The following is a 27,346-nucleotide window of genomic DNA, read 5'->3' on the forward strand; positions in this document are numbered from 1 at the left end:
TGTCCAACGGGTTGCCACAAAGCAACAGGCTTGGTGTCTGCAATTAGCTGGCTCTGGCGAGGATGTTTCCTCGAGCTCCCTGAGGCGTGGAACGCTCCCATTTTAAAGGATCACTAAAGGCAAATACTAAGTCGACGTGGACTGTTTAAATACCATTCCAGAAACCTCGAAATGCTTGTTTAATACAGTTTACGAAAAAACTGTATCTGAAGGGTCCGAATACCTTTTTCGAGCTTCAAAGGTCCCGCCACCAAACCGGAGCAGTGGTGACGTTGCATACTCCATTACCACCCTTTGCTGTTATCGGTGAGTAAAACGGCGCCCGACAGATGCGGCACCGAGTCAAGACCGAGTGGCGGATCCACCGCTGCAGCTGCTTTTTGGTTAAGTGGCGTAGACCATTCGGACATCCCGCGACATCACATAGAACTTGAATTCTCTGCTGCTTGTAGTTTGGGCGAGCCAGCAAAACCAGCGCAGCACTACGCGATCTGGAAAGTACTAAAACGCGAAAGCGCGGGCGGAGCAGAGTCGAGTGAAAACGAAACCTTTCGACCACCCTCGCCGTTGTCAGCGGTAATTTCAATGAGTTCTTTTTTCTGAGCATGAAATCGAACTGGGCAAGTAGCATTTTATTTCATCCTATAATACAATACGAGGATGTTTTTTGCAACGACTAGCTGAGTACTAGTGATATAATTTAAGTGAGGAGTGCTTTCGTCATCGGGCTAGTGCTTGAATGTCTCGGGGCAGTCTCTAATCATGTCCTGCATTTACCTCGTTTCCTCGATTATTAAAGCTTTGTTCGCTATAACATTGACGCCTTAGAGATTGTCGAGCAGTAATCTATCACTGTAGTTTGAGTTTGTATTTGCCTTTAGTATCCCTTTAACATATACTTTTTAAAGAAATATCTCCCAACACGGCTGGGAAACATCTCGTTGTCGCTTTCTCGTAACAAACTGCGTTCACTCTGGCTCAGCTAAAATTCTGTTGCCATCGATGTCACAATGACACCGGCATCCACCCTCCGGCTATACGACAAACGTAACAGAGGGTGTCCCACAAAGGGGCTTGTCCTAGCATTCTTTTTTTCATATGTGGAAGAATGCTGAATAAAGATTTGATTTGATTTGATTTGATTTGAATCCCCTTTGTGGCCCGCCCGTCAGCAGCTGGTGCCGCGGCACCGACGCACGATCACAACAACAGGACACCAAAGTCAACAAATGTTGTCTTCCATGTTTGTAACCAGCCGTATTAGCATTGAGAACAGAGAAAGACAGTTCCGAAAGAATGCTGTCATGATTTCCGGCTTCTTCTCACTGTCTCTATAAAGCACGTTAGACAGGAGACACTAGTTTTTCAATACACGTGCGTTGCGCCCACATCTTGAGTTGGCCGGTCAGTGTTTTAATGCGCGATCTGCTTTAGCATTATGTGAAAGTGAAAGATATAGGCGTACATTTCCCTAAACACGAATGATAGAGCGGCCGCATATATCCGGTATTCACGATAGTAACCGTGAATATTAGGTTATATAGTGCGCCGTAAGAAGTGCAAACTATAACATTCAGGCTGAATGTGAGCGTTACTTGCAGTGGTAGAAGAATTTTAAAGACTGTATTCATGAAGCGCACAGCTTGATCCTTGCATCACATGAGTCTTTTTTTGCTGGTGCAAAATTTGCAACCCGGAAGCTTTCCTGCGGCCCTTTTGCTGATGCTTGAGGGATAAGGGTCGAAACCGAAAGTGCTTCCAGCAACCGGAGAGCTCCACAAATCTAACTGTGATAATAGAATAGCTTGTCAAAAACATAATAGCTCTGATTAGAATGTTATGCATGGCGAGCATATAGACTGAGTGTTGGGTATTCTTGAGAAAAACAAAGATTCAGGGAAGGAAAGAAAGGGGGATAGGTTAACTAGACTTTGTCTAATTTATTACAATACACGTGGGGAGGGGAACGAGGAAGTGAAATATATTTTATTTTTATAAACAACTCTTGTAAGTATAGGACCTAGCTAGTAAAGCATAAAAAGTAATGATGCAGGATCCTGGCAACCACTCAAACTTATTTATTCCTCCGTTTTCTCCTCGGCACGTCAGGCTCGCTTTCTCTGTTTTATTGGTTTAGGAAGCCACTGAAACGGCAATGAAGAACAGTATTTTTGTATCTGGTGAAGGTGCACAAACGTGGCTGTGCTTTTACACAGAGTGCTTTGTGCTCACAGGTGACTTGCCTGAAACAATGGGTCGACGCTGGAGTTCCGAAATACAAGATGGTGCCTGGTATTGCCACGTACAGCCGTACGTTTACACTCGACGATCCGCACAGCTACGGCGTCGGCGCCAAGCTCGCGGAAAACCATCCACTCGGCTACGGCGCAAACTTCACTAAGACAGACGGTTACATGAACTACGTGGAGGTGGGTCCTGTCTTTATAGTACACAAGGTTGCAGATAACAAACCCCAATTTTCTTCAGCGAGCTTGCTTATATAGTGTACGCCAGAGGCATCTTCATCATCATCGCACCTACTAGCATTATGCTTTGTACTCAAAAGTCGCTTGAAGAATTCTTCGGTAACTTGCTCGGTACACCACACTTAGACAAAAGAACCCGTGGGGTATCGTAAACTCCCGCTCGTATTCTCTCAACCTTAAGATTTCGACGACGGTGAAGGTCAGGAACGCTCGTGTACTTAGACATCTAGGTGCACGTTAAAGAATACCAGGAGGGTAAAATTTAATCCGGAGTCCCTTACTACCACGTGCCTCATAATAAAATTATGGGTTTGGCTGCAATGTCCCGTAATTTAATGGAACTTTAACACTTACGTCACGATGGGTTGCCCTGTGTGAGGTAATAACAGTGCTAACCTTCTCGCAGGCTGTGAACAATGGCACACAGCGACGTCACCAGAAATCAGGTCTCGCTGTGTGTTATGCAGCGCTAAACACTGAAAAAAATTAAACATTCACGGCCAAAATCCCAGCCAATTCTCGTCAGTAAACGCGAACAGCACAGAAAGCTTCGTTCACGTCGATTTTCAGAGTGCATGGGATCCATATAATGTTCTTCTGGAAACCATAGCTCCGCAGCAGGTAGAGGTAGAGAGAGAGGCACTGAAGAGAGGAAAGGCGCGGAGATGAACCGGGCGCATGTCCAGTTTGCTCCGCGGGAGACGAACATAACACCAGAGATCCTCCACCCACCTATTAGCTCTCCTATTAAAGGATACCTTGCGCATGCCTTCACATGTACGTCCTACTTTAGGCTCAGAGTGTTTAAGGAGATGTGGCCTCCCTTGGGGTTCATGGTGCTTTTGGGGGATGCCACTGTAAACAGTCGCATTGAAAGACTGGAATTACTAGTCTTAACCAACTTTATATCTCCAGCATGGTAACGGCTACAGAGTATTTTCATTTTATTCCATTCAGGCCTGTCGACGCTTCAGATACTACCACTGGGAATCGACGTGGGTGAAGACGGCAGGTATGGCCTACATGCACTACAAGGACCAGTGGATCAGCTACGAGGACGAGGCTAGCGCAGGAGCGAAGGTAGGCTTCGAGTAGAGACACACTTACATGCTCTTGCCTATTTTTGTGCCAGAGGGACAAAATCGGCAATGGAAGCCATGATATTGTTCTGCGGAAATAGGTAAGAAAATCGTGAATTACAATTCAGTGGCAGCCATCGGGCCCCGAGGCACTTGATTGTCGAGGCTTGCGCTGACCCTTCAAACTTGTGAGCGACATAGACGGCGTGAGATGAAACGACGAGGTTCCATGCAACACTCGCTGTGAAGCTGTCACTCCAGATCACAACGCAAGAAAGTCATCGGCTGAGGCCATGGGGTGTTATCTTTTGCCATTGCTATAGGGAATAAGTAACCAAACTCCTACTAATGAGTCGATTCAATCGCTCTCACTCAGACTAACAAACGCAGATAGCAGATACATTCTGTGTGAACCCTGTTGAGATTGAGAAGACCAGTGAGTAAATTTGGCTGAAGTCGTTGAGCGTGGCATTCTAAAAAAGAAAACGTTTGCTACAGGTCAACAGAAAACCACGGAGAGAGAGACAACACGGTCGATGTTGAACAAGTTATGTGAAATGGCCCGGTGTAAAATAAATGTACTGTATGAAGATGCGACGTTGAACTAGTAGGACATCAGCGCCTGCGTTGTCTCGCTTTTAGAGATCCTGCAACAAACATGGTTCTTATTTTTCAGAAGTCCGACTGACTTTGAGTCTGCCGGCGCTTTTTGTTTGTGACTCTTAGTACGTAACTATTGCTGACTAGGAGTGGGCATGACCCTGAATCCGAGTGAGCTTCAGCTAATAGGACTTTGTGCAACCATAAATCAGTTCAAGTCCATATGATTTATATTGATTTTTAACTTGTGCATCCTCGAGTGTACCGCTGCGTCCTAGAGTACGCGTGCCCTCTCCCCCCCCCCCACACACACACACACTCAGACACACCCGCACACACTAGGCGTGTGTTGTCACAAGTCCTTTTATACCAGGTATCCTTCGTACACAGAAATTTGGGGGAGGTGGAGGTGCACGTTCCCAGTTCACACCCCCATCCCCCTTTCAACCCTACCCCTTGCTACGCCCTGTGTACACCCACGTATGGGAGGATTGCTTCAAACTTGGCATTCTTTCCATATGATCCTCATTTTTATGTCGCCTTTCTTCCTTCCCACAATTTAGCGTAGCAAACTGGGAGCAATCATCATTAATCTAATTATTTTTGTCCATTCCGGTCCAAGACTCTCCGTGCAGAGGAATTGCGATTGCACTGTTTACAGCCGTGAATTTACTGTCTCGCACTGTCGGTGCCACCGCAGGCCTTTTGGTTCCGGTCTCAAGGAATGGGTGGCGTATTCGTGTGGTCGCTGGACGCGGACGACTACTCGGGTGACTGTGTGGGCGAGCTCTTCCCCGTGGTGGACAGCGTGTGGAAAGCGTTCGGTCGCCCGGTCACCACCCAACCCCTCGTGCGTGACGAGTGAGAGATCTGAAATGCAAATTTTGAGTAGAAGGCCTCCGAAGGCTGTCAAAGTTCAAGCAAAACAAGACAAACAGGGTGCTTCAGAATCGGCAAGCCTCTGGCACAGCGATGCCATCTTTCTGATGCCGCGTGAGCGCTAAAAGAAAGCTGTGCCGAAATAAAGTTAAAGATAACTGCTAAAATTAGTGAAGAACCAGACTAGCCTAATAATCGTAGTGGAGCTTTGAAAGATTTGAAGACTTGGGCCTGTATTAACAAAAAGCTTTTACGCTAGAATTTTTCTTAAGAAAAAGATTGTGCGAATCCTGACACTGGACAAAGTATTAGTGAAGACGGCTGACAAATAGAAAAAAAAAGCACGTTCGAAAGAGAAGCTTCGCCAATTGGGCCCTGATACTTTGCTTCCCAGATTGCTGTAGTTTGAATGTTTAGTTTTGCTTTTGGAGCCGTTTTTTCCTTTCTTTATTTTTGTGAGGGGGGCACTGGATTTGATAACATATATTTGTTTGAAAAGATCCTGAACGAATATAGCCATACTTGTGAACAAACGCAATGTCAGAAGCACCTATTTACGTTCAGCCGGGGTCTATATTATGTAAGATGAATCAGAATGCAGCGGCCACATTCAACACAAAGTGTTTACTTTATTTCCAGAGGCGGAACCCAACCAACAACACCATAAACTCAAAATATTTTCATTTGATTTCGCTGCAACTTCGCTATCGCCGCCTTGGCGGTTTAGCCAAGACCTACATGTCTTGTGTGAAAGTACTTTATCTATGGGAACGGTTGCAGGAAGGTATACTGAAAGAATACTTCATCTTTCCGAGCTAATTGAATGTTTCTCTTTATTGGCCATAAAAAGGATGTTGGGGATGACGATAATTATAGAGAGGAAACTTTTGTGCTGCTTTGAAGAAGTCGTGAAGCGCTATTTTGTCTAACTCCTCGTATGACCTTCTTTCTCTAGAATATAGAATCCTATCGACAAAAAAAGAAGTTGTTCCATATTATAAACCTGGCGACCCAATGAAGTACTGAAGAATACCCTTTCACTTAACAGAAGCAATGATCATCGGCAGCTGATCATTGTTTGGTCAATGACCATCAAAGAGCTGCAGAAGGGTGCCGCTTCCTCTCTACAATCACTTTGTCTCTCTCTCTTTCCCTCTAAGATGTATTATCGCCACAAAAGTCTCGAGCTTCGTGTAGTTCGCTCAAGACGAACGCGCTGCCATCCTGTTGCAGGCGCTGTACAGGGGCAGACAAGCCAGGCAGGCTGCGGACCAAGCCGGCGGGCACGTGACGGCGCCCCTAGCGTGCTTCATGCGTGGCGAGGCGTTCGAACGAGTGGGCATCCGGCGCTTCAGCCTGAACACCCTGCCGCTCGGCATGTGCACGCACCTCATCTACTCCTACGTGGAGACAGACAACGACACGGGAGAGTTCATCTTCCGCCAGAGGGGCGCCACGGGAGAGAGGAGTACGCCGGCGCTGTGCACCTGTTTTATAAGGCTGTTATTTAAGGAAAGGACGACGCACGTTTAGAGCATTTTACAACGAAACTGTTAACGCGATTACACTCGCGAGCTACTTTCTGAGGCACAAAAGGGAAAGCTGACGGGTTGGTACGTCTGCACGTGTGTAACTGCGAGAAGTATTCTGGCAGCGTTTGAACGACGCTTTTGGTTTATTGGTACAGGTACTCGGGGAATAGAAAATCATAGCAGAGAATAGAAACGAGAAATAGGAAAGTAGAAAAATAAGTAAGATTGAACACTGAGTGGTCTGTTTCGTTTTATTTTGCTGTCCCAAGTAAGATATGTACTCTCTACTCCAGCTTGACCCTAACGCGGGTGAGGATGGGGGCCTTCTTTTCGGGAGCACTCTTAGTTGTGCACTGGGGAATATTTCACAGTGTGAGCCACTTTGTCTCCGTAGCCTCAACACCCTTCATTGCCACAGAAAGTTGCCCGTCAATGTTGAAGTGCGTAGCTTAAAAAGCGCCTAGATGAAAATTGCCGAATCCTCGTATTCCGCCTTAGATGAGACAATATATGAAACACTTACAAAGTTCCCTCGCTGCCGTGGCAGAAGAAAAGAGGGTAACAATTTTATATTTGCAAATAATAGGGGACCATGTTATGGTTTACACTGACATGACACTCTTTGGCCATACCTGGCCCTTGCGCCACAAAACAACCCACAATCATTCGTTCATGCTATGGTTTACGTGTACGAATAGTTAGAAGTGGGTTGTTTTACTGCAGGTACTAAAGAATATCACGTATAGAAATGTTTCATAGGTTAATAGAGACATATCTTAGGAACCGTGCAGTAATGTTACTAAATGTATTGAAAGAAATTAACCTAAAGCAATATCGTTATCTTGAGGTAAGAGGGGTATCACACGTGTCATTAAATGGCAAAGTTACAGTTGAAGCGTTTGAAAAAAAATGTTAAGCGATTGTTTTCTAATGAATTATATGGCCTTTATCACCTATGTTTTCTAGTGTCCCTTGAGAACATTACGCCACATCGAGTCAGATCGAGGACCGTAGTAAGTTTTCCTGAAGTCATCAGTGACTGAATATAAGGACAAAGTGTGGGTAATAAGTAGGCAAATTTACACGTGGATGGGTGAATTGCGACCTTTGCAGTAAATTACATAAACAAGGGCTCGTGATCGCGTTATATGTAGGCTAGTGTTACGAAAGGAACAGAATCTAGTCTGCTGTCCCGAGAGTCTGCTGTCCCTGCCACGAAGATTAAATTTGGTGAAAGTATGGAAAGTATCATGGCCAATAAACATGCGAAGGTAAATGTGGGCCAATAAAAACACAGCCAATCTAAAAAAAATCTTATTCACTAATGCTTCAAAGCGTGGGTCGGCCGTTAACTGCTCTTCACCGCTTTCTTAGGATAACCGTACGTAACACCTAGCAGAAATTAGGTGGTAATGGGGTCCATTTTAGGGGTGATATCTGGAGGAGGCTTGATGTTTCTAGTTTATTATGATAGTTGAAAATAATTGCTGTGTACTTGTTTTCTATCTATTTTCATGCGTTTTGGCATTTTTCCTGGGTTCCAGCATGTTTTTTCAATGTCTTTCGTCGGCTAAACAAGTAACTTGGTTTGTGTTTGGTGGAAATAAGACAAACGGGTATGGGTAATGTGTAGGCAAAGCTCAGAATGTGTGGTTAAACTGCAGCCCTTTCAGTAAATTACTTATGCAAATGATCAGCGTGTTTTATGAAAGGCGCAATATTTAGCCTTGTAACCTATAATTACCGCCGAGATCAACTCTTACAAAATTTTTTATTAATATTGAATAAAGCGCCTTTAGACAAATGCTACTAGAACCTATCGACACTGAATTAACCGTCTTTAGACACCGTAATAACTTTCTAGGCACATCCTGCCGACTATTGGTCAACGACATTCAATTGGAAAAATAGACATAAAATGTCGATTAAATTCTTACCGACTGCTTGTTATCTTTTGTTGATAGAACGTGTCACCTGTGAAGGGACTATTTATTAACTACTTTTATACATCTTAACAACTTCCCAGTAACATCCCGTCAACTAATGACAACGGATATATATAGCAAGTGTATTGAAAAAATATTCGCCGACAATTACGATACTCTCTAATGCGAAATTCGAGCGCAGTTCTATACGTGTCTTCATTTCACGATGTATTGGCTGGCACAGATAATCTGCGTCACGCGGCACATTGCAAACGCAGCAAAGTGCGGCGCGACTGCGTCGCTAATCAGGAGGTAGCAGTGATATCCCCATGGAAGAAATAAGCCCTTTTCCTGTAAAAATATATTTTCAGGCAACAACCAGAAACGATAGATCACGTTTTTCTTCATTCTTGGGGAGTGTTACTTTTTGTTACGTACTAGAAAGAACGTTAAAGAAACAATTTCCCCTCGACCTTCATGGAATACGGTATCTACCCATTACTAATGAGGATAGTTTTCCGTTTGATTTAATAATGTTAATTGGCCTCCACAGTATTTGGCGCTCTCGAATGGAAGGATACTACTGCGATCCCGACGCACGACCTACGCGAATTTATTTCCGTGAAACTGTGCATCGGTTTGTTGAGATTTTGAAGGCCGGTGGCGATACTCCCGAGTGGCTCTCAAGCGTGGAGCCATTGATGGCTCTAAATGAATTTTAATGTGACGAAGCCAGCCCCTACCAGGCTGATAATGTCTATACGACGCGGTCATTGTATCCTGTATATTTTGTTTTGTGTACTGTTATTGCTGTTCTTTCTTTGTCAAAGTCAGGGAATGAAGAAAATAATCAGGAGGTAGCGATAGGCAGCGCGCGGGCGACGTGTGCGCACGATTCACAGCAGCCACCGCAGACAGACCTCCTCTCACGCAGTGCTTTGTTTCCATACAGACTACACGCGCTACTCTGGCGCCGTCTCGCAGCCATCGTCGCCGCAAAGCCCGTCTTGCAATTTTCTGCTCACGCTTTCTCCATGCGCTCCTCCTCCACTTTCCACCGCATGGTTCCGCGGCACCCTCCTCCTTCGCTTTCCTCCTCGCGTTCTCTTATCTATCGCCGTTTTTCATCTCTCGCTGCGCTCCGCGTTTGCTTTCATACTTCACTGTGCTCGTTCTCTCGGTTATGAGGGACGCCGCCGCCGCTCCCTGCGGGAACAGGCTCCTAAGAGCTTCGCTCTAAAAAGTCGAAAATAGAGTAATTAAAGCAAGTGCAGATACCAAGCTTATTGTACATGTATTAATTACAGTTTTTGTTAAAGTGTGGTATGAAGGCTACAAACAAGGATAAGATGCCTCAGAAAAGCTGGCCAACTTATCGATAGGAGGCTATTTCGTTTCGATATCGAAAAGTTGGTCAGCGTTCCTTAGGCACCTGATCCTTGTTTATAGCCTTTATACCCCAGTGTGCTACTGCCTCTGTCAGCCCCCATGCTTATTTAGTTTTCGTTAAAGAATTTTTTTTATAAAGCGGCCAGAAATGTTATACGGCCGTTATCTGCTGTGAGGGAACTCTACATCTCACCGGTTTCGTATTTGTGGAAAGTTGGAGTAACTCCTTCAGGCGGGAATTATGAAGGACTGTCTACAAATGTGTCAGCTTTGCACAACTTGATTCAACATCACTCGACACTCCACTGCAAGAAAGACAATGTGGTAGGATGGCGCCTTGTGCTGAGTCGTCATAATTAGAGAGTAATTATTATATAAATATTGTGCAGACAATATTGCTTCGTTCTTGTACAAAAATTGGATCACTGACATGAAGCACACGCACCATTTTAACGCTGATTGCATGCATTACGTACAAAATGTATTTTTTTATATTGTTGCCGGTACGCCGCGCATCCAGTCAAATATGGTAGTCCCTCCAACGAGGTGGTCGTCTGTAGCAATACCGAGATCACTGGAAGTTAATTGAAGGCCCGTTGAGCATGTAAGTGGTTCCATCCGCCAGAAGCTGCATGTCTGCTGCTATTTCTTGGCCACCACTCGCCAGAACCGGTAATAACTAGTCGCGTCCGCAAATGTGGACACGGCGCCTAAAGGGGCGAATGTGTTGATGTACTTTCACGTTTCTGCATTAGTTACGAGCTTTACAAATAATCACTGAATCCTCGATTACTTCCTATCTTCAAATGGTATACGAGGCATCCGCGGTGTCCTCGGCAAACTAAACGAGCCATCTTGTATATATTTCATAGAAGTAGAAAGCTGGTTAAATTGGAGTGGTTACCGATTAAACTAGCAGACAAGCATGACGTAGCTCTGTGCCCTATGCTCAAGGCTCACCCAGAAACTCATTAGACAAGCTGATATAGCAGCGCAGTTCGTAGCAGCTATGCACGTTACGGTCGTCTGCAGACTGAATTGGCAGTTCGTTCCGTCTTATGAACCTACTCGTATACATGGGCGAGGGGTAGTCAAATATTAAAGCGCGTGTTTCCGTTACCAAGCAAGATTTCCCTGTCGTTTCTGGGGGAACTGTAAGCCACTGCGATCAAGTTTGGCGAAAATGGGGGCAGCGTTGCGGCAGATAAAGTAAACGCGCGCAATTAAGGTACGACTTTGGATAGACATTAGTTAGGCAAGTGTTTGAAAGCGTCGTACACGAGCAATGTTGCAAATGGATGAGTCATATACGATCAGCGTTGTAAAGCATTTCGGTTAATGGCAAGCAACTGAAATTTGTTACGCAACTGCTTGAAAGAAACCACTTCCCTAAAAATTGGGCTGTGGTTGTGCTAGGTCACACAAGTTCGCTGCCTTATTTGTTTTTTCATCCAGGACGCATCATTACGATATCTGCTAAAGGATAATTTCGGTGCCGTTTCTATAGAAGATATATAGGAGGTTTAACATGTGGTTTTGTGGACTTTAATTACACAACCGCTTATTAGTTTTCATAGACATGCAGACTCAGCAGGTCCTATAGCCACAATTCATTATGGGATTCCATACGGAGGGTACTAATGAGAAATCTTGCGATAGTGCCTGGAAGGTGTCTCTATGACTGGGCAATACCAGAATTGGGCAGCACCTGAATCAGTCTAAACACCGTCTTTCGGACTTCGACAAACCTTGAGCATATAATCGTTACATAAAGAGATAAGTTTCAAGTACATAGTGACACTCTCACACAAAACAGAAATATCTGCTCTTCTTGGGGTAGCATTTTCACACACCAGAGGTGAAAAGGTATGGTTGAAATGCAAATTACATAATTATTTTACTCCACCTTGGATGGTATGGTCTCGTTCTCTTTTCTCTAACGTTAACAGGTGCGCCCAATATGGCGGAAGTCATGTGCTTTTCCAAGCGAAAATACAAAGAGACGAGCGTAATTATGAGTAAAGTGCGTCTCGTGTGCAGTAAATCTTTAAATAAGGAAAAAAAACAACAACAACATCTATGCAGGCGTATTGGCGTCGTAGAAAAGGGGGAAAAACGCTGGAGAGTTACACTTTGACGTGTACAGAGGATAATTTTCACAACCGCTTACTGGTTTTCATAGACATTCTTTGTGTTACTCGGAGGTAACTCAAAACTCTTCTACTACCACCTTAAGTGGTTTAGACCAGGATATGTGACCGAGGCCATTTACGAACTTGCCGATCTTGCATTCACGAGCTTGCGGCTATGCTCGCCTTAAGGCGTAAATCACACTAAGCCCACATTAAATTTCCAATATAATGTGCACCAATCCTTGAATCATGGGAAATGTCCGCGTCGATAAGAGTGAATTCTCTAATTAGCCGTAATGCTGCGAAAAGACAGCTGTACTGCTTTCAGGATGCCCCTCCCCTCTTTTTTTTTTTTTGTCACAACGCAGACATACTGCGCGACATGGGCATGCTGAGGCACAGAACGAGTGCGACCGAAGTGAGGACTTTGGTCAGCTACGGAGGCGGCGCGCACCTACAGAGCCTGCTGAAGCGGATACGCGAACCAGAAAAGATGCGGCACTTCCTCCGCAAGATGAAACAGTGGCTCGTGGTGTTCGGCTTGGACGGAATCAACTTTCACCTGGAAGGACCGGGTCCTCCGCTTTGCAAGCAGAGCGATATCGTTGCCGTTTGCAACTTCATTAGGGTGACAACAAAAGAAATCTCAGAAGCTTCGGAGGGAGCGTTGGCGTATATAGCAGTTTTGAGAATGGGGGCATGTGGTAGCAGCGTAAGAGCAGGCGCCTACTTATGGCAGCAGGGGCAAAAAGGAGATAAATCTATATATGAGAGAAGCACTTGGAGGGGGGCGCGCAGTAAGTGTTTCTGCTTCACTCTACGAGGCAGGGCAGGAGCGCAATAAACGGAGACAGGCGACAGTTTATATGTAGGTATAACAGAACATTTCAATGCACAGAAATGAGCAAGCACGTTATAGATAACTAAATGTGATCCAATAGCAACGCCGGCATAAAAAGCGCAAAACGGAAATAGGGAAGCCAGCACCTGCCCATAGAACCTGCAGCTCTACTAACAAACGACAATACACGAAAAGTACTGGCAGTACAGCATTAGCCCTGGGTGCCATAACCGTCCCCGCTGCACATCATAATAGAGAGCGATAACCCGTCGTTTACTTTACGTGCAAGTTGCGAGAAAAATGTGTAATAAAAAAAAACGACAGCAATGATCATGACCGCCGTATGCGCGCAGGAAACAACCTATAATATGCAGGAAATCTGGTATAGAGGGTCACACACAGAATATTAGCTACAGCGTGCTTTATTGTTGCCTTGTTTCGCAGCAACTTCGAAGCTTTCTTGGGGATGCGTATCTCATCACGCTCCAGCTTCCTGCGTGTCGTGACCCCAACTGCAGCCTCCTTCCGTACAAGAGAATAGCCAGGTAACCATTGAAACGCTCAGGTCATTTCATTGTTCCCGAAAGCTCTTGCTAAACATTCTTTTTTTTTAAATTTTCCACATTTCACTGTATGTTTGTGCCCCTTTCTATTTTTGCTGCTAAAGGATAGAAGGCAATGCAACACTTCAGTACCAATGTCTAGGCTTTCGTTTCTTTTAGCTGTTAAGTTCTATTTCTGTGCTGGATTCTGTTGCGCTGAGTTGTAAGAATGAAAAAAAAAACACGAGACCGAAGGACGAAGCACAATTTGTGGAAGCCCGTGTTCTTACGTTCTTGCAAGGCTTAAACTTACGCAAGAAAATCATGAACAGACGCCAAGCGATGAACGGGGTTGTTCATCGCTTTGCTAAAAAAATCTTGCTCTTTCTTTTTGCGAAGATGTACCCATGCATGTCAGCGGTGGTATTAAAGGAGCATTTTAATGGGTCCTGGCAAGTAAACCGACGCAGGATTGCGAAACATTGAAATGATCAGGTCAGCTGGCGAGATGGAAACAGCAGATAGTTCTTCTAGTAATAAAATGAACAATCTATTATAGATACTACGTGGTTTGTTCGTGTCGTTGCAAGCTATAAAACACCTCACAACTGTGACGTAATGCGTCGCAGCGTAAACCGTTCTTTTGTCTCACGAAGAGTTGGGGCAGTACTGACAAAGCGTTTCTTTCGTAAGTGCTGTCCGCCATTAGACAAGCCACCTTCGCTAATGTTTGGGTGGCATTTGGTCTTACGAACAGCGTCAGCGTAAGAACATTTTTTGCGAACACGGGTCTTGTTTCACGGAGGAGTCTTGTCAGAAACGTTAGAAAAATTTGTCGCTTCTCGAGGCCTATTTTCCATAGATACATGGGAGACTGTGATACTTATCTATTTAGGCAAAATTCTGCGCTTATTTGCTAAACATAAAGCTATTGGTTAAAGAAAACGAACGAGGACGTGAAGACGCACTTATCCTTGTCTCCGTCGTACCTATGCCACCATTGGTCTTCTAATCATTCATTAGCTATTCTGACAGCGTGTCTGTTCAAAGCCAAATGTAGATGATACATTAAGGTGCTGAAAGTAATGGCGTTCTCTCAGAAACTGCGGACTAGTACAATACGTCAAACGCCACATTTAAACAAATCCTGACAGAATATAGAAATACCATGATGCCCTCAATTCTACGATGCCCTAAATTCTACCTGTGACTTACTGTACTTTGCTCAGCCCCTAAGGTGTGGCCGCTCTCATCGCTGTTGAAGCCATGAGTAAAAAAAAAAGAAATGCATGCAAACATTTAGCAGAAGTAGTGAGCTTGAGGTTAGTCGGCCGTTTATGAAACTTTTGATTTGGTCATTTAATTGGTGCCCGTAATGTTGTTGCTTATGCAGTCAGGTGAACTACTTCTTCCTCATGACGTTCGACTACAAGCTGGATGAGCTGTCTAAGACGAAGATTACAAGTGGACTTTATTATTACGAAGGGAACCGGAGCACCAGCGTCGAGTCTGTAAGCTGCCGACATCATCATTTCTCGTGACGTCCTCATAGCGCACTATTAGACCCTCGTCTCTTTGATGTGGTAGTAGTACGCTTGTGAAAAAAAAAAGACTTTTTTTGTTTTGTTGCAAATATTAATGCGAAACTCGTGCGGTCGGGTCCTTCCGGGAGTCGCAAGCACACTACTCATGCAGCCTGAAAAAGAAAAGTTCATTAGCAACCGCATGATGCTCAAAGTAGTAGCTGAACTCAGGCGGCAGTTTAAGAGGTTTATTTGTGGCGTCACTTCTACGAGTCCAGGAATCGTGCCTTGGCAGGTGGATAAACACTGGGGTGCCGAAGCACAAGATAATTCCAGGTATCGCCCCGTACGGCCGCAGCTTCACGCTCCGTGACCCGGCCTACAATGGCGTCAGCGCCCCGCTTGATCCAGCGCACCCGCTCGGCTATGGTGCGAACTTCACGAAGACGGACGGCTACATGAACTACGTCGAGGTAGGCACTCGTGCTCCTAGCGCTGGGTTGGCAGTGGAGTGCGGAATGGTGACGAATTAAAACGATGCTTCAGCTTTGCGTCCACTGGATTTCTCTCGCATCTATTGAGAGGTCTGAAGCGAACAAAATAGTCAAGTTATACACACGGCTCAACAAATGCGAGAATAATGGGAGATCCTGAAGACTTGCGTAACGTTGCATCAATTAACGTAAACTGCAAAACTATAGGGCGGTCATTTTGCCTTCTGTTTACCAGCCGTCACAGATGTTCGCCAGAAAACCAACTACATGAATATACTGCACGTAAAATGCGCCAAGAAGTTGGCGTTGCTTATTGTGGGATTATCGTCGTTGAAGTTTACGCAAATTAAGTCAGGACACAAATATCTACCTTAAGTTAACTTAGACCCGTAAAGCTTAAAAAAAGCTGTTTTATCAATAGGGAACAGAATGGCTGATTAAGTACTTAAGAATATAATCTCTGAACCTTTCTTTGTTGAAATTAATGCTAGAACCTAAGCGCCCGTTCGTTAGTGTGGATTCCAGCATATATTATCTTATTCGGACAATTTCGGCGCTCGAAACGTTCTCAAAACTTGCTTAAAATTCGGCTTCTGCGTTCATTGTATTGCAATTTGGCGCTTTCTTACCGGTAACCAATTACCTATAGACCCGAGTAAGGTGCTTTCAAGCTCTAGACCGGCACACAAGCTGCTGTGGGATCCTCAGTGCAAGGTCACCGCACATCCTTAATTTTTGCGTCTTATCCGGCTCTCCAAACACTCGCTCCGGGTAAGGGGCGCAATGTTGTTATTGCATGCTACAGAAACGTAATTCCGCATCAATTAAACAGGCGGCATTATTGACCCTTAAGGAGAGCTTCTGCACTAATAAAGTAAAGTAGAAATGCCGTCTCACAGGTTATGATTGTATTGCGCGCATCTTCACCTACCTGGCTTACATCGTGCCTCTCCATCTTTTATTATACCGTCTATCCGTGTGTCGGTAACGCTTGTGACGTGTAGTCAAGTAAGTTCCGTCTTTTAAGCTTCCTAGCCCTGCTGATCTCGGTTCTCCCTTTGAATGAAAATTGCCTCTGCGAACCCATCCGGAATTTTTCGACCGTGGCTGGGTGGCTGCAGTCTTGCGGAATAGGCAACACGCAAAGCATCACGACCATATTTACTACCCTGTGTGATGTCCCGGCTGCTGCCTTTGTTTTGACAAAATTATTCAGTGATAAAACAAACGATACCTAACTGTCCTCATCGCAGCAATTGTATGTCATCCAGAGCACAATTCTTTAAAAAAAAAACAACCTATATTTACCTGCTTTCTTAGGATTTCGGGTTTGTTCATCTGATTTGTCCGTCTGTAGCCGAGTAAAGGGCAGTTTACCGTTGCGCTGTATCAAGACTCTCCCCTCTCTAGTCGACGCGCCGAGCCTCGATAGAATGGCATAGCAAAGGGGGCCGATTCCGGAGATAGTATGACGCGTGGTCGCATGGATCACGTGGTGGGGGTCTCCGTGTCTTGCTGTCTACACTGGCAGGCACGCAGTCGCTGTGGCGCAAGATACGTTGGGCAGAATATAATCAATGGCGTGACATTCATTTAACTGCTTCTCGAAAGCATCATTTCTGAATCCAACATGTCGGCTCGATCTATATCATCTTTACGTTAGTTCCACTGTCCCGAAAAAAAAAATGGCTTCCTTTTGAATGTTTTTTTTAATTGCACAATGCACGAGCCGAGAAAGTCACGCATGTGCACAAGTGCGTGGCAGGTTCCCGTGTCAGCATTACTGCGGTTAGAAGTTTACCTTTGTTTTAGACATGCACAAGGAGGCCCCTACAGAAGATGAAACAAAGAGGGAAAAATAGCTAGTTAAGCGCTAGTTAGAAAACTGACACAAAGAAAGCTGAAGACAACATCTAACCAATGCTTATTCTGTTTTAGCTGTCACCGTATCACTACCGTTTGTGGCTCTCTAATAGTGCTTTTGTTTTCATACTTCAGAGAGAAATGAGAATGAAAGTTAGGTGACAGGAACATTTAAAGAGTGAAGCATACAGGCACACAAATTTCTGGTTCCGGAATTACACTCGCACGTGCCTTAGAAGGTGCCTTCGTGAAGCTCTAAGCTCTGTTCATTACTTAAACCAGTGATTTGCGATTGCCTTTGTTGTTCACATTTTTAGACGTGTCGAAGGGTGAACTACTTTCATTGGCCACGACACTGGCTGAAGTATGCGGCGACGCCGTACATCCACTACGAGAACCAGTGGGTCAGCTACGACGACAAGGACAGCGTCAAAGTGAAGGTAGTACCTGCACGCGTGCGCTTTAAAATTTCGCTGCTTAGAGAGTTTTACCTTTTCAGTACATGTAATAGGAACATTAATTAACTGAATAGTAGATGCGTGTCTGTTTCTGTACTTCGAAATAGGAAGTTGCTATCTGCTATCTGGCAATGTTTATGCTGACTTGCTATGGGCGCAATTTTTTCACAGTCATTCTCGTTAACCCCACCTGACGATACCGACAGAGCCCCATCCCCCTACCACTCCTTTCTTTTTCATGAAACACATTTTACAGGTGTCATCATGGCGTTTTCACTTAATAATTTCTTCCTCCATATCTGTTTGCATACAGGCATTCAAGGCGAAAGTATCCAGTAGTTCTTTAAAAAAAAAGGAACAGTCTGGTAGGATTGTGGTTGCCCTCCCCACCGACCATTGTCTCAGAAAGCAGTAAAGGCACTGTCGTGCTTTCTGAGAACTACTGGCTTGCGCGAGCGCCTTTGATTGCGTAGCGCCTGTCTATGCACGTGTTCACTTTCACTTCCTTCCTTTGTCTTTCTGCCTCTCTCTCTCTCGCGCTTCTCTTTATTACCATTTTCACTTCTCTCAGCTCAGGGTAGCTAATCATGCTCATAGCTTGTTAACATCCATGCTTTCTTTTTAGCTCTCACTCACTCCTTTCCGTAGGACATTATCCAAGTGCAGAGACGCAAGAAAATTGTGCACAATTATCTCTTCATGTCGAATAAATTAATGACTTCGCAAAGAAGTACTTTAGGACACCGCTGTCGACTGTTGAAGGCATGTCTACACACCCGGGACCATCAAAACAGCAACAGCTTCTAGATATCCGTCCGCAAACCTGAGACAAAATGCACTGGCATTGCTATTACTAATATTCGAGAAAGCTTTCTCACGAACCTCGAGGTTAAATGGCGTGGCTCACCAATGCATTTAGTGACAAAGTTTGGGGACGGTTGTAAAGAATCGAATGGTTCTGAAAGACCCAAGATGAAGCTTTTCGCTCCTTCAAAAGCTGCCGCACCCACGCATTTAAGTCTAGTTGGGCTGAAGCAGAAGTTATACTTTCGACCATAGGGCCTGCGAGTGCATTGTCGTTATTGCATAATCTACGGCGGATTTTCCGCAGGCCGAGTGGTTCTGGAAGCACTGGCTGGGTGGAATATTCGTGTGGTCTTTGGACGCGGACGACTACGGCGGAGATTGCGTGGGAGAGATCTACCCCATGGTTAGAGCGGCGTGGAAAGTTCTAAAGACGAACCAGCGTCTGCATACGCGTGGACACTCTGAACAGGTGCGCTCTGGTGTCCTTTCTGTTGGTTTCGCATCCTCGCGCTGCGAGTGTTATTTTGACTTCCTCCGAGACATTGGCTTTGAGCAGGTGCAGTTAGGTGCCTCGCGCTTTTTTGTGTTGTGTGTTTCTCCACACTGTGCACGTGGTTTCGAGACAGGATGCTCGCTTTTCGGTCTTTCATACTTTCGCCTATGGAATCGGAGCAGCACGACAATAGGGGGAGGTGGATATGATAGACCCCTTTCAGATGAGATGCGCAAGGAAATATGTTTGACGTAGTGCGCACAACTCGCTCTGGGACATCGCACGTGCGCGCACTGCACGTGCGGAAGTGCCGAATACAATATCGGTGCAGAATCTAACAATACCAGCACAATACAGTGTAAACGCTCAGACCTCAATAATTAAAAAAATAACAATATGGGTGCCAGAACGCATCGAGTAAGGTGCAAATTCCACGAAATATAAGATATAACAACGCGCGCGACGCTAGCTATATATCAAAAACAATTATAATAATCAATAACCATATTCGCACAACAAAAAACGGAAATGGACCGGAACTAAAAGCCACGAAAGTGGCTTGAATGTGTTCCAAGGCCCGACAACTGGCAAGGCAAACGGTAGCAGAGCACGAGTATACCAGCACCCGAAAAAGAAAAAAAAAAAACTCTATCATCGTATACATTCGGTCACGATTGACAACTTATACACAGAGAACACAAACTATATGAAGTAAGTTTATACAGGCAAATAGGTACTTAAGTCTATCGATACTAAACGTTAATTGCTACGAGAATAATAACTACTCTACGAAATCATACTGCTGGTATTAAGGAAATAATGATGTACTGCAATGTCGCACTACACCCCACCAGTTTGCTACCTCCTGGAGATAGTGAAGTTTACGGTGCTTTTGAGGCAGTGGAAGAGTGTTAGTATTGCTTTCTTGTATATTTAATGTGCAACAGTCAATAATCTGTAAACTTTGCTTACCGTGATTACTCCTCGTACAAGGTATTGTCCACCCCTGTGTACTTCATGTTGCAACACGCTTCTCCTTCGGTTCTTGCTGGCGATTGTATTTACAAATTGACAAACCTAGCTATTGCAGAGAAAATGATAAGCAATAAAGTGGACGTTATTCCAAAAAAGATATCTATGCGTAAAACATTGCGTTGCGTCAATGAACTTTCTATTTCTGCAGTGTAAGCAGTGCCAGCAATAATTGTTATCTCTTTTTTCTGCAGTGTTAATAGACGTGTGGTGTTAGTCTTACATGTGGTATCCCAGACACGATGGAAATAGTTAATGCAGGTATGAAATAGGGTGTGACAAACTGTAGGTTTTAATTCGGGTGGGAATTCAAATTAGCATTTGGGTAAGAAACCAATCGAACGAGATAATTTCCGTGTTAGATAGTAGACGTGTTCGCTCCATCTCATGTGCGAATCGAAGACTATGCTCAAAACTTCAACGACAATAACAAATGCAGGCACTGCAACCGCCAGCGCCAGATCAAAACTGCAACTGCAATTGCCAGCGCAAGCGCAATTTACCTTAATTGAAGAATGCATAATATAAATTTCAGTTTTGAATTGCACACCGGTCATAAGTCCCGGCCAGAAATACGTAACTCAGAAATATGTTTCGCATGCTATCTTACTTCAGAGTGAAGGCCTTCCGGATGGAAAGCTTTGCTGTGTGACGTCCGAGGGATTGAGAGGAAGGTTGGTAACATAACTAATTAGACTGTGATACCTAGAAATTGTGATCTTCTTTTAGGGCTGATGCCGCTATGGAGCCAAGGACGTTAGAAGAAATCGCCGTGCAAGTTTGGAAGAACGGAAGCGTTGTGCCGGAAAACTGCGACCCATAGGAGGTCTTCCTCAACTGAATATTTGCCCGAAGAATAAACTGTGACGCTTTCCCAGCCCAATTATTGCCTCATTTGTGGGAGTGTAGCCGATAACTGAGGTGTTTGCACAATCGAATCTCATGCAGCTAGTATAACTTTAATACGACTTTGAAAGAGAAACTTTCTAGGGAAGCCCTCCGGAACTGGGCTGACCATGGCTGATGGTGAGGTTTTCTCGAATGGCTCATACGCGAGGCAGCATTCGCATAGTGAATCGGCTTATGCGTGGCCACCTCTGTACTGCCGCACCCTGTTACCTATCCTCATCACCACTCCCCATTCCTCTCTCCTCTTCCCCTTCCCTCCGAGCAGGAGAGTAGCAGGCTAGAGGCTATAACCTCAGGTACGCCTCCCTGCATTCCCTCAATAAATTCTCCTCTACCTGACGCCTAGAGACGTTTACTCGATTTATTTATTTGACCAGGCTGCTGACTCCACGGGGGCCATTGCAGAGATGGCAACAAATGATGAGCACATACACAACATTCTCTCGAACAGAGAGCAGCGTTATAAGGAAAATGAAAACGAAATAAAGATGAAACGTACAAAAGGTCTATCGGCTGGCCATCAGTGTTTGACAGTTCTTTTAGTCTTCTCTTTCAACTACGTGCGAATCTAAGACATTTTTCTCCATTATCGTTCGTAAAAATAAAGTATGACTAAACACATTGCTCATTGGTTTGATCGGGTCAAATGGGAAGTGCCGAAGTACTATGCCACCCTCCAGAAAAAGAACTTAGTTAAGGTTTGTTACTGTTTATATTGTCTTTAATAATTTTTAACATAAACCTTGATCGTGCAATTCTATTCCTCTTTGAGGTGTGCTTTAGACCAATGTGCTGAAGGCTGGCTCTCTTACCAACGATATTACTCAGTGAAACCACAAAGATTAAATAAATATCCTCAGTCCAACAACTATACGCCATCAGGCGCACATTTCCTATGATTAAAGTGACGCTTTCTACGCCTTCTTTCCTTAAGTTTGACCGTTTTCTCGGTCGACGTCTTGCCTATTAAGGTGGGTAGGTCCTGAAGATAGTGCATTAGTAAACTGCAGCGCAATCTCGGAGATGGGAGTATGAAAGGGGACATTACAACCCATGGTCCTTTAGTGACGTGGGTCGCTTGATGATGTTCTGCGTATTCTTATTGCTTGGGCAGATACGTAACTGTTACGCAAAAGGCGTTGCAGATGATGAACCCTGCTAAGCATTTCAAGAACCGATTTCATTACCCACTAAAAGAATGTTTCACTTCACATAAATTCCAAAGTGTGCCTTGTATCTGCATACACATGGTGTTTCAGCGAACACTTTGAAAATTTTTTAAAGGTTGCCTGAGGCAGGTAGATAAATTCTAGTTCAAGAGGTAGTCTACTCGAAGTGGCTGACACTACATGCACAAAAATCGAAATGCGAAATCGTCTAATTATTAAAAATAGAACTTAGCTTTTAAATAATTACCTTATGACCCATATTGCAATTTGCAACTTCTAGTCGCGGAGTTCGCAAGGTGAATCCACTTAGAACGACTTTTCAGTGCGACACCAGTTTCGAGATATTAATTCCCAAACTTTGCGGAGAAATGCATTGGCGTTCCAGTTACTTGTTTACTTCAATGCATAAAAGGACGTTTTGTTAAGAAATTAACTGGAACGCCGATGCAGTTGTCTGCAAAGTTCTGGAATTAATATCTTGAAACTGGTGTCATCCTGAGAATTTGTTCCAAGTGGACTCGCTTTCCGAACTCCACGGCTAGATTTGTAAATGGCAATATGGGTCAAAAGGTATTTAGTTAAAAACTCAGATAGTTTTTGTTAATTAGTCGATTATGCATTTCAAGGTTTAGTGCGAATAATGTGCACCTCTTCCAGTAGATCAGCTCATGAACTAAATAAACCAAATAAAATCAGATCAGTTTATTCGGACATGAGGATGTCTACACAGAACATGTTCACGGAGTGATGCAAAAGGAAGACGCTAGTAGCATACATCCTGACGAGGCCTCACCCCGGGTCACACATCAACTAGAGTTGTGATATCTGCCACAGGCATACTTTAAAGATTTTTGAAAGAGTTCGCTGAAACACTGTGTATATGTACTTCTACTACGAGAGTTGTCACATGCTTTTGCTCTCTTCGATGCAACAGGAGCACTTGTATTTTTTAAATACTTACTGCAGACACAAGCAAGTTGTGACGGCAAGTAACCTACGAGACTAAAGCTGTGACCTGGGTACGTGGCGTTTGTCGCTCAATATTTATTTCGGTGCTAGATGTGTTGTGGCCGGGCTCCGCTCAACTACATGTCACTCTCCCCGGCTGCTGCTTTACACAAAATACATAAAGTCCGCGCCCCCCACCGGCCGATCCTTGTCGCTTTCTTCGAAGGGCTGTTGCAGAACAGAAGGTGGGCGATCCTGTTGCCATGTTTCCTTACACCTCACGGAAAATAAATTTTCCAGTTTTTTCGTGGTGCGGGCGTGCTTCCGACGGCGACTTCGAGTCGTGGCTCAACCCGAACAAGCGTCCCCGAAACAGATTCCCCGAAGATGACAGTGAAGAAGCAGTTTGAAACGCCTTCTCCGCAAGTCCTTTATAGCACGGGTGAGCCCGTGCTTGCCAGGGCACCTTTTAATAACGAAGCGCAAACTGCCAGCTTTCACAGAAACGTTGGACATAGGCGACATTTACAACTCCTTGGAGAGGCTGAATTGTGTGTGCTCCGAAGCGCATGAGAACACCCACTTGTCTTTTCAGCTGCCTTCGACGCAGCTGCAGCAGTTGGTGCTGGCGCTGCTGCTTGTCTCAGGGGGAAGCCGTGTTGCGTGATCGCACCTTCAATAGCACTTCGTGGTTTTCAAATGCATTGGCTGTCCTTCTAGTAAGTTTGGACAACAGAGGCGAAGCCTTGGAGTAGCCGTTGTCCATATCACAACTCCCCCTCCGCGCAGCCCGTAACCCACCACTCATTCAATTATTCGTTCACGGCAGCAGGAATCCAGCCGGAAGGAATTCATTTCACAACTGTGAGTACCTGCGATGCACCATCAGATGTACAAAACTTAAATTAAAGGGATTTCAGAAAAGAAGGGAAAGAAAACCATGCTTCAAGTAAGCTTGTGGGCAACATGTTTTAGAAATATGTGCTTGTATATATTAAGTTTCTTCGAAAAGCCCCCAGAAATAAAATTCCTTAGGTTTTGAAATATAATTGAATATTGTAACAACACAGCATTATTAGACTGTTCCATGTGCTTAGTGTAATAATGGAATATCAAGACAAAGAAATCGAATGTTCTGCAACATTGTTACATGCATTTAGTAAAAAATAACTACTACACTAAAAGTCGCGAACTTGTTTCACAATGTAATCTGCGAAGAACGTCTGTTTTTCTGTGCGTAATAATGTACAAGCTAGTAATATTTGATTGATCTATCTTCAATAGTGTTGGTTCTTACTCGTAGCATAAATAACGCATAAGAAACATTGGAAAATGGTGGTTCTGTGGGAGCTTTTCTGCAGTAAATTTTATTAGGATTCTGGTATGGATTGGGCTAGAAAATACTGCGAATATTGTCGTTTGCAGAATGTCGCTCAACACTTTTTCCGGACTCGTTTAACTACATGCATTCAGTGAGAGTTTCCAGTTTCCAATAAAACTGGAAACTCAAAATTGGTTGATTGTTGCTTTCTGGTAGTGATCGCCGTTATTCACCCATCTTGCCTTCGTTTTGACGTCAATTACTAGCCGTAGGCAAACAAATAACCCAGTACCTCCAGTACCCTACTTTATTTATTTGGCAGCTTTTTAGTGTTGAATACCCTATTTCTACCGTTAAACGAATAATCCGCTTACTCTGCTGAAGAAGCGCTCAAGTTATTTGATCGTAAAGGTGCATAACGGACTCTTGATCTCCACCAGGAAAGCTCTACATTAGAGCAACATCTATGAGAAACTGTTCGGCAGATAACGGTGTCGTTGGTTGGCAGCGAACGGGAAGCGGCGAAAGTGTGCATGTAGTCATAATATGAGTGTCATTGTCTAAGCGATCAGTTCTTTATAACAAAATAAAATACTGGGGCCCTCTAACCTAAAACTATTCCAGTCTGTTTTTATTCCAACCCCCGGATGTCAAATTGAAGTAACCAGCCACGCAAGCATCTGGCGGTAACCCGCAGCGTTGTATGAAAAGCCCAAGGAAACGCGCCCTCCTTTATAGGTGATCACCTTTTTTTTTGCTTTCAAATCGAGTAGCATTACCTAGATTGAGGAGATTTCCTTGTCGAATTGGCTGACAAGAGGCGAAGAGCATGCTCAAGTGGAGAGGGATTTGATAGGGCTGAACCAGAACAGAGGAAGTGGATAACCGGCTGAACCGGCTGATAACCGGCAGAATCAGTGCCCTCTCAAAAACGCCAGCTGGAAGAGAGGGCACAGGAAGCTCAGGAAACACACAAAGCTCAACATTCTGGTGGAAATACCCAGGCTGCACCCCAGGATACAGCCGTAGTAGAGTGTGGATCTGAAGGCTCAATAAGCATCCAAGGAAGGGAAAAACGGGCTACGGCCCCCATGGTTGTTGAAAGGCTCACTTCCTCAGAGGAGTCGAGTCACACGGACGATTCGGACAGGGATCCCACCTTCCGTATCAGTGGTACCCCCAGTTCGTCTAATGAAAGTAGCCCTGTAAATGACTCGTACGATTCCGACCAACCTATCGCATCGCCCGGGGGCGCTTTTAATACCCGTGGCGGAACGAAAGAGCGAAGGAGGTCAGCAATCAGGGTCAAGCGGGGCGAAATCGCGAAGACAACTGGCCGGCTAGCATCCGTCCCACGAGCAGGGGAGGCTTCACTAGGGGTTGGGCCCGACCCATCCAGTGGCCTCCTGCCGTCAGTCTCGTGTGGCATGGGCGCCAAGCTGAATTTTGAGAGGGCACTGATCTTTGCTTAAGAATGCTGCCTTGCGGCATTCTTAAGCAAAGATCCTCAGCAAATAATAGGTCGCAAGTTGATGTCTCACACTTGGCGAATGGGCTCGATAACCTTATAGTGCCACAGAAAAATGTTTTTAAACGCAAATAAATTCATGCTCCGCGGCCGCTCCCAGTATCTAGTGCCAAAGCGATTGGTGGGCAGACACCTCCTATTCCTTTAGGAACGGGGCAGCCTCCGGCTATCCAGAAAAACATTCAGTTTTGTTCGGCATATTAATGCGTCTTTAAGCGTACACGAGTTAGCGCACCAGATAGAGAACTCCGACCAGGAAATATTTCACCCTGTTTTCGCTCGGTCACTCGAGCGTTCGTTCGTCCAGGCTATTTGCTTACATGGACAATAATTGTCGACGGTTTCTGCGCAATTACCGATGCGAAAGCGTCAAATGGCTCGCTGAGCGAAAGAGCCGGTCTTTGGCGTCTGTCGCAAACTTCCCCTCACCTAATTTTTTTTGAAAAATATAAAGTTTTTCTCCTTCCTTCCTTCCTTCCCGTTGGCTGCGACGCCCTCGTCACGTGCGCGCCTCGACGGAGTAGAGCGGGCGAAAGGGCAAACCTGATACTGCGATATTGCGTGAGGGGAGAGGGCATCAGAATCAAGCGTCCTTCCTTTCTTTAGATCCCTAGAGAGAGAGGGCATCACCGCCAGGCTATGGGAGTGGAGGTAACAACTTTATTAAAATTCTGCTCAGATAATATCTGGCAGGCCCGAGTCCTTGAATTGCCCCTCACAAGGAGCGAACTTTTCGGCTCAAGCAACGCTATGTCACCGCAACTAGGTGGTGTTGATTATCCTTACTTTCGCGCTCAGAGGCCTGTGTTATCCACGCGTTCCTTTCCGCGTAAGCTCTCGCCTACATTCTAAGTGGACCTCGGTAAAGTCAAACCAGAATGCGCCAAGCAGCTCAACGAGCTCGCTTGCCCAAGAGGAGTTCATAACTCGAAGGACAGCTCAGCCGCGTTCAAGTGGACATTCGCATTCACATCTCATAAGAAGAGCTTAAGTGCCCTCGGATTTTTTTAACGCGATAGCGTTAAGGAGCTCGTGTCGCAGAAAAGCCGATGTCGTCGGTGTCGGCGGCGTTGGCCGTGAGTGATAAGTCCTGGAAGGTACTTCATGAATAAGAAACAAGTTGCAAGATGGACTGGGTGGAAATCGAACCAGGGTCTCTGGAGTGTGAGACGGAAACGTTACCAATGAGCCACGAGTTCGATGATTCAAAGCGGGACAAAAGCGCCTTTACTGAATGCGGTGTTGCCTTAGAAACGTGCCGTAGAAGTTATACTGCGGTGTATATCGGTAATTGTGAGCATGTAAATTACAGAAGTCGCAGTTACACGAGTAGCGAAGTACGTTTCCGCTACATTTCTTCTGCGCTCTGCGCACACGCAGAGCCATCTTGCGGACA

General features: G+C 44.9%; 2 protein-coding genes across 6 annotated transcripts in view; both read left to right on the forward strand.

Annotated features, from left to right (window-relative positions):
• LOC135916975 (probable chitinase 10) overlaps positions 1-20,958 on the forward strand; it is a 185,974-nt gene extending 165,016 nt beyond the window's left edge. For all 5 annotated transcript variants that reach the window (XM_070532014.1, XM_070532013.1, XM_070532012.1 and 2 more), the window contains 11 exons: positions 2,235-2,429; positions 3,444-3,566; positions 4,866-5,015; positions 6,278-6,512; positions 12,391-12,650; positions 13,308-13,408; positions 14,799-14,916; positions 15,207-15,401; positions 17,603-17,725; positions 18,855-19,019; positions 20,805-20,958. In XM_070532014.1, the coding sequence (XP_070388115.1) occupies positions 2,235-2,429; positions 3,444-3,566; positions 4,866-5,015; positions 6,278-6,512; positions 12,391-12,650; positions 13,308-13,408; positions 14,799-14,916; positions 15,207-15,401; positions 17,603-17,725; positions 18,855-19,019; positions 20,805-20,810 (1,671 nt within the window). In that variant the 3' untranslated portion in view covers positions 20,811-20,958. The remainder of the gene's footprint in view (positions 1-2,234; positions 2,430-3,443; positions 3,567-4,865; positions 5,016-6,277; positions 6,513-12,390; positions 12,651-13,307; positions 13,409-14,798; positions 14,917-15,206; positions 15,402-17,602; positions 17,726-18,854; positions 19,020-20,804) is intronic.
• Positions 20,959-23,641: 2,683 nt separating this feature from the next.
• The window catches only part of LOC135916983 (endochitinase-like), a 31,803-nt gene continuing 28,098 nt past the window's right edge, over positions 23,642-27,346 (forward strand). Inside the window, exon 1 of the mRNA XM_065450420.2 lies at positions 23,642-23,965. The gene's annotated coding sequence lies outside the window, so the exon portion shown is untranslated. The remainder of the gene's footprint in view (positions 23,966-27,346) is intronic.

The sequence above is a fragment of the Dermacentor albipictus genome, chromosome 1 (genome assembly GCF_038994185.2).
Source record: "Dermacentor albipictus isolate Rhodes 1998 colony chromosome 1, USDA_Dalb.pri_finalv2, whole genome shotgun sequence".
NCBI lineage: Eukaryota > Metazoa > Arthropoda > Arachnida > Ixodida > Ixodidae > Dermacentor > Dermacentor albipictus.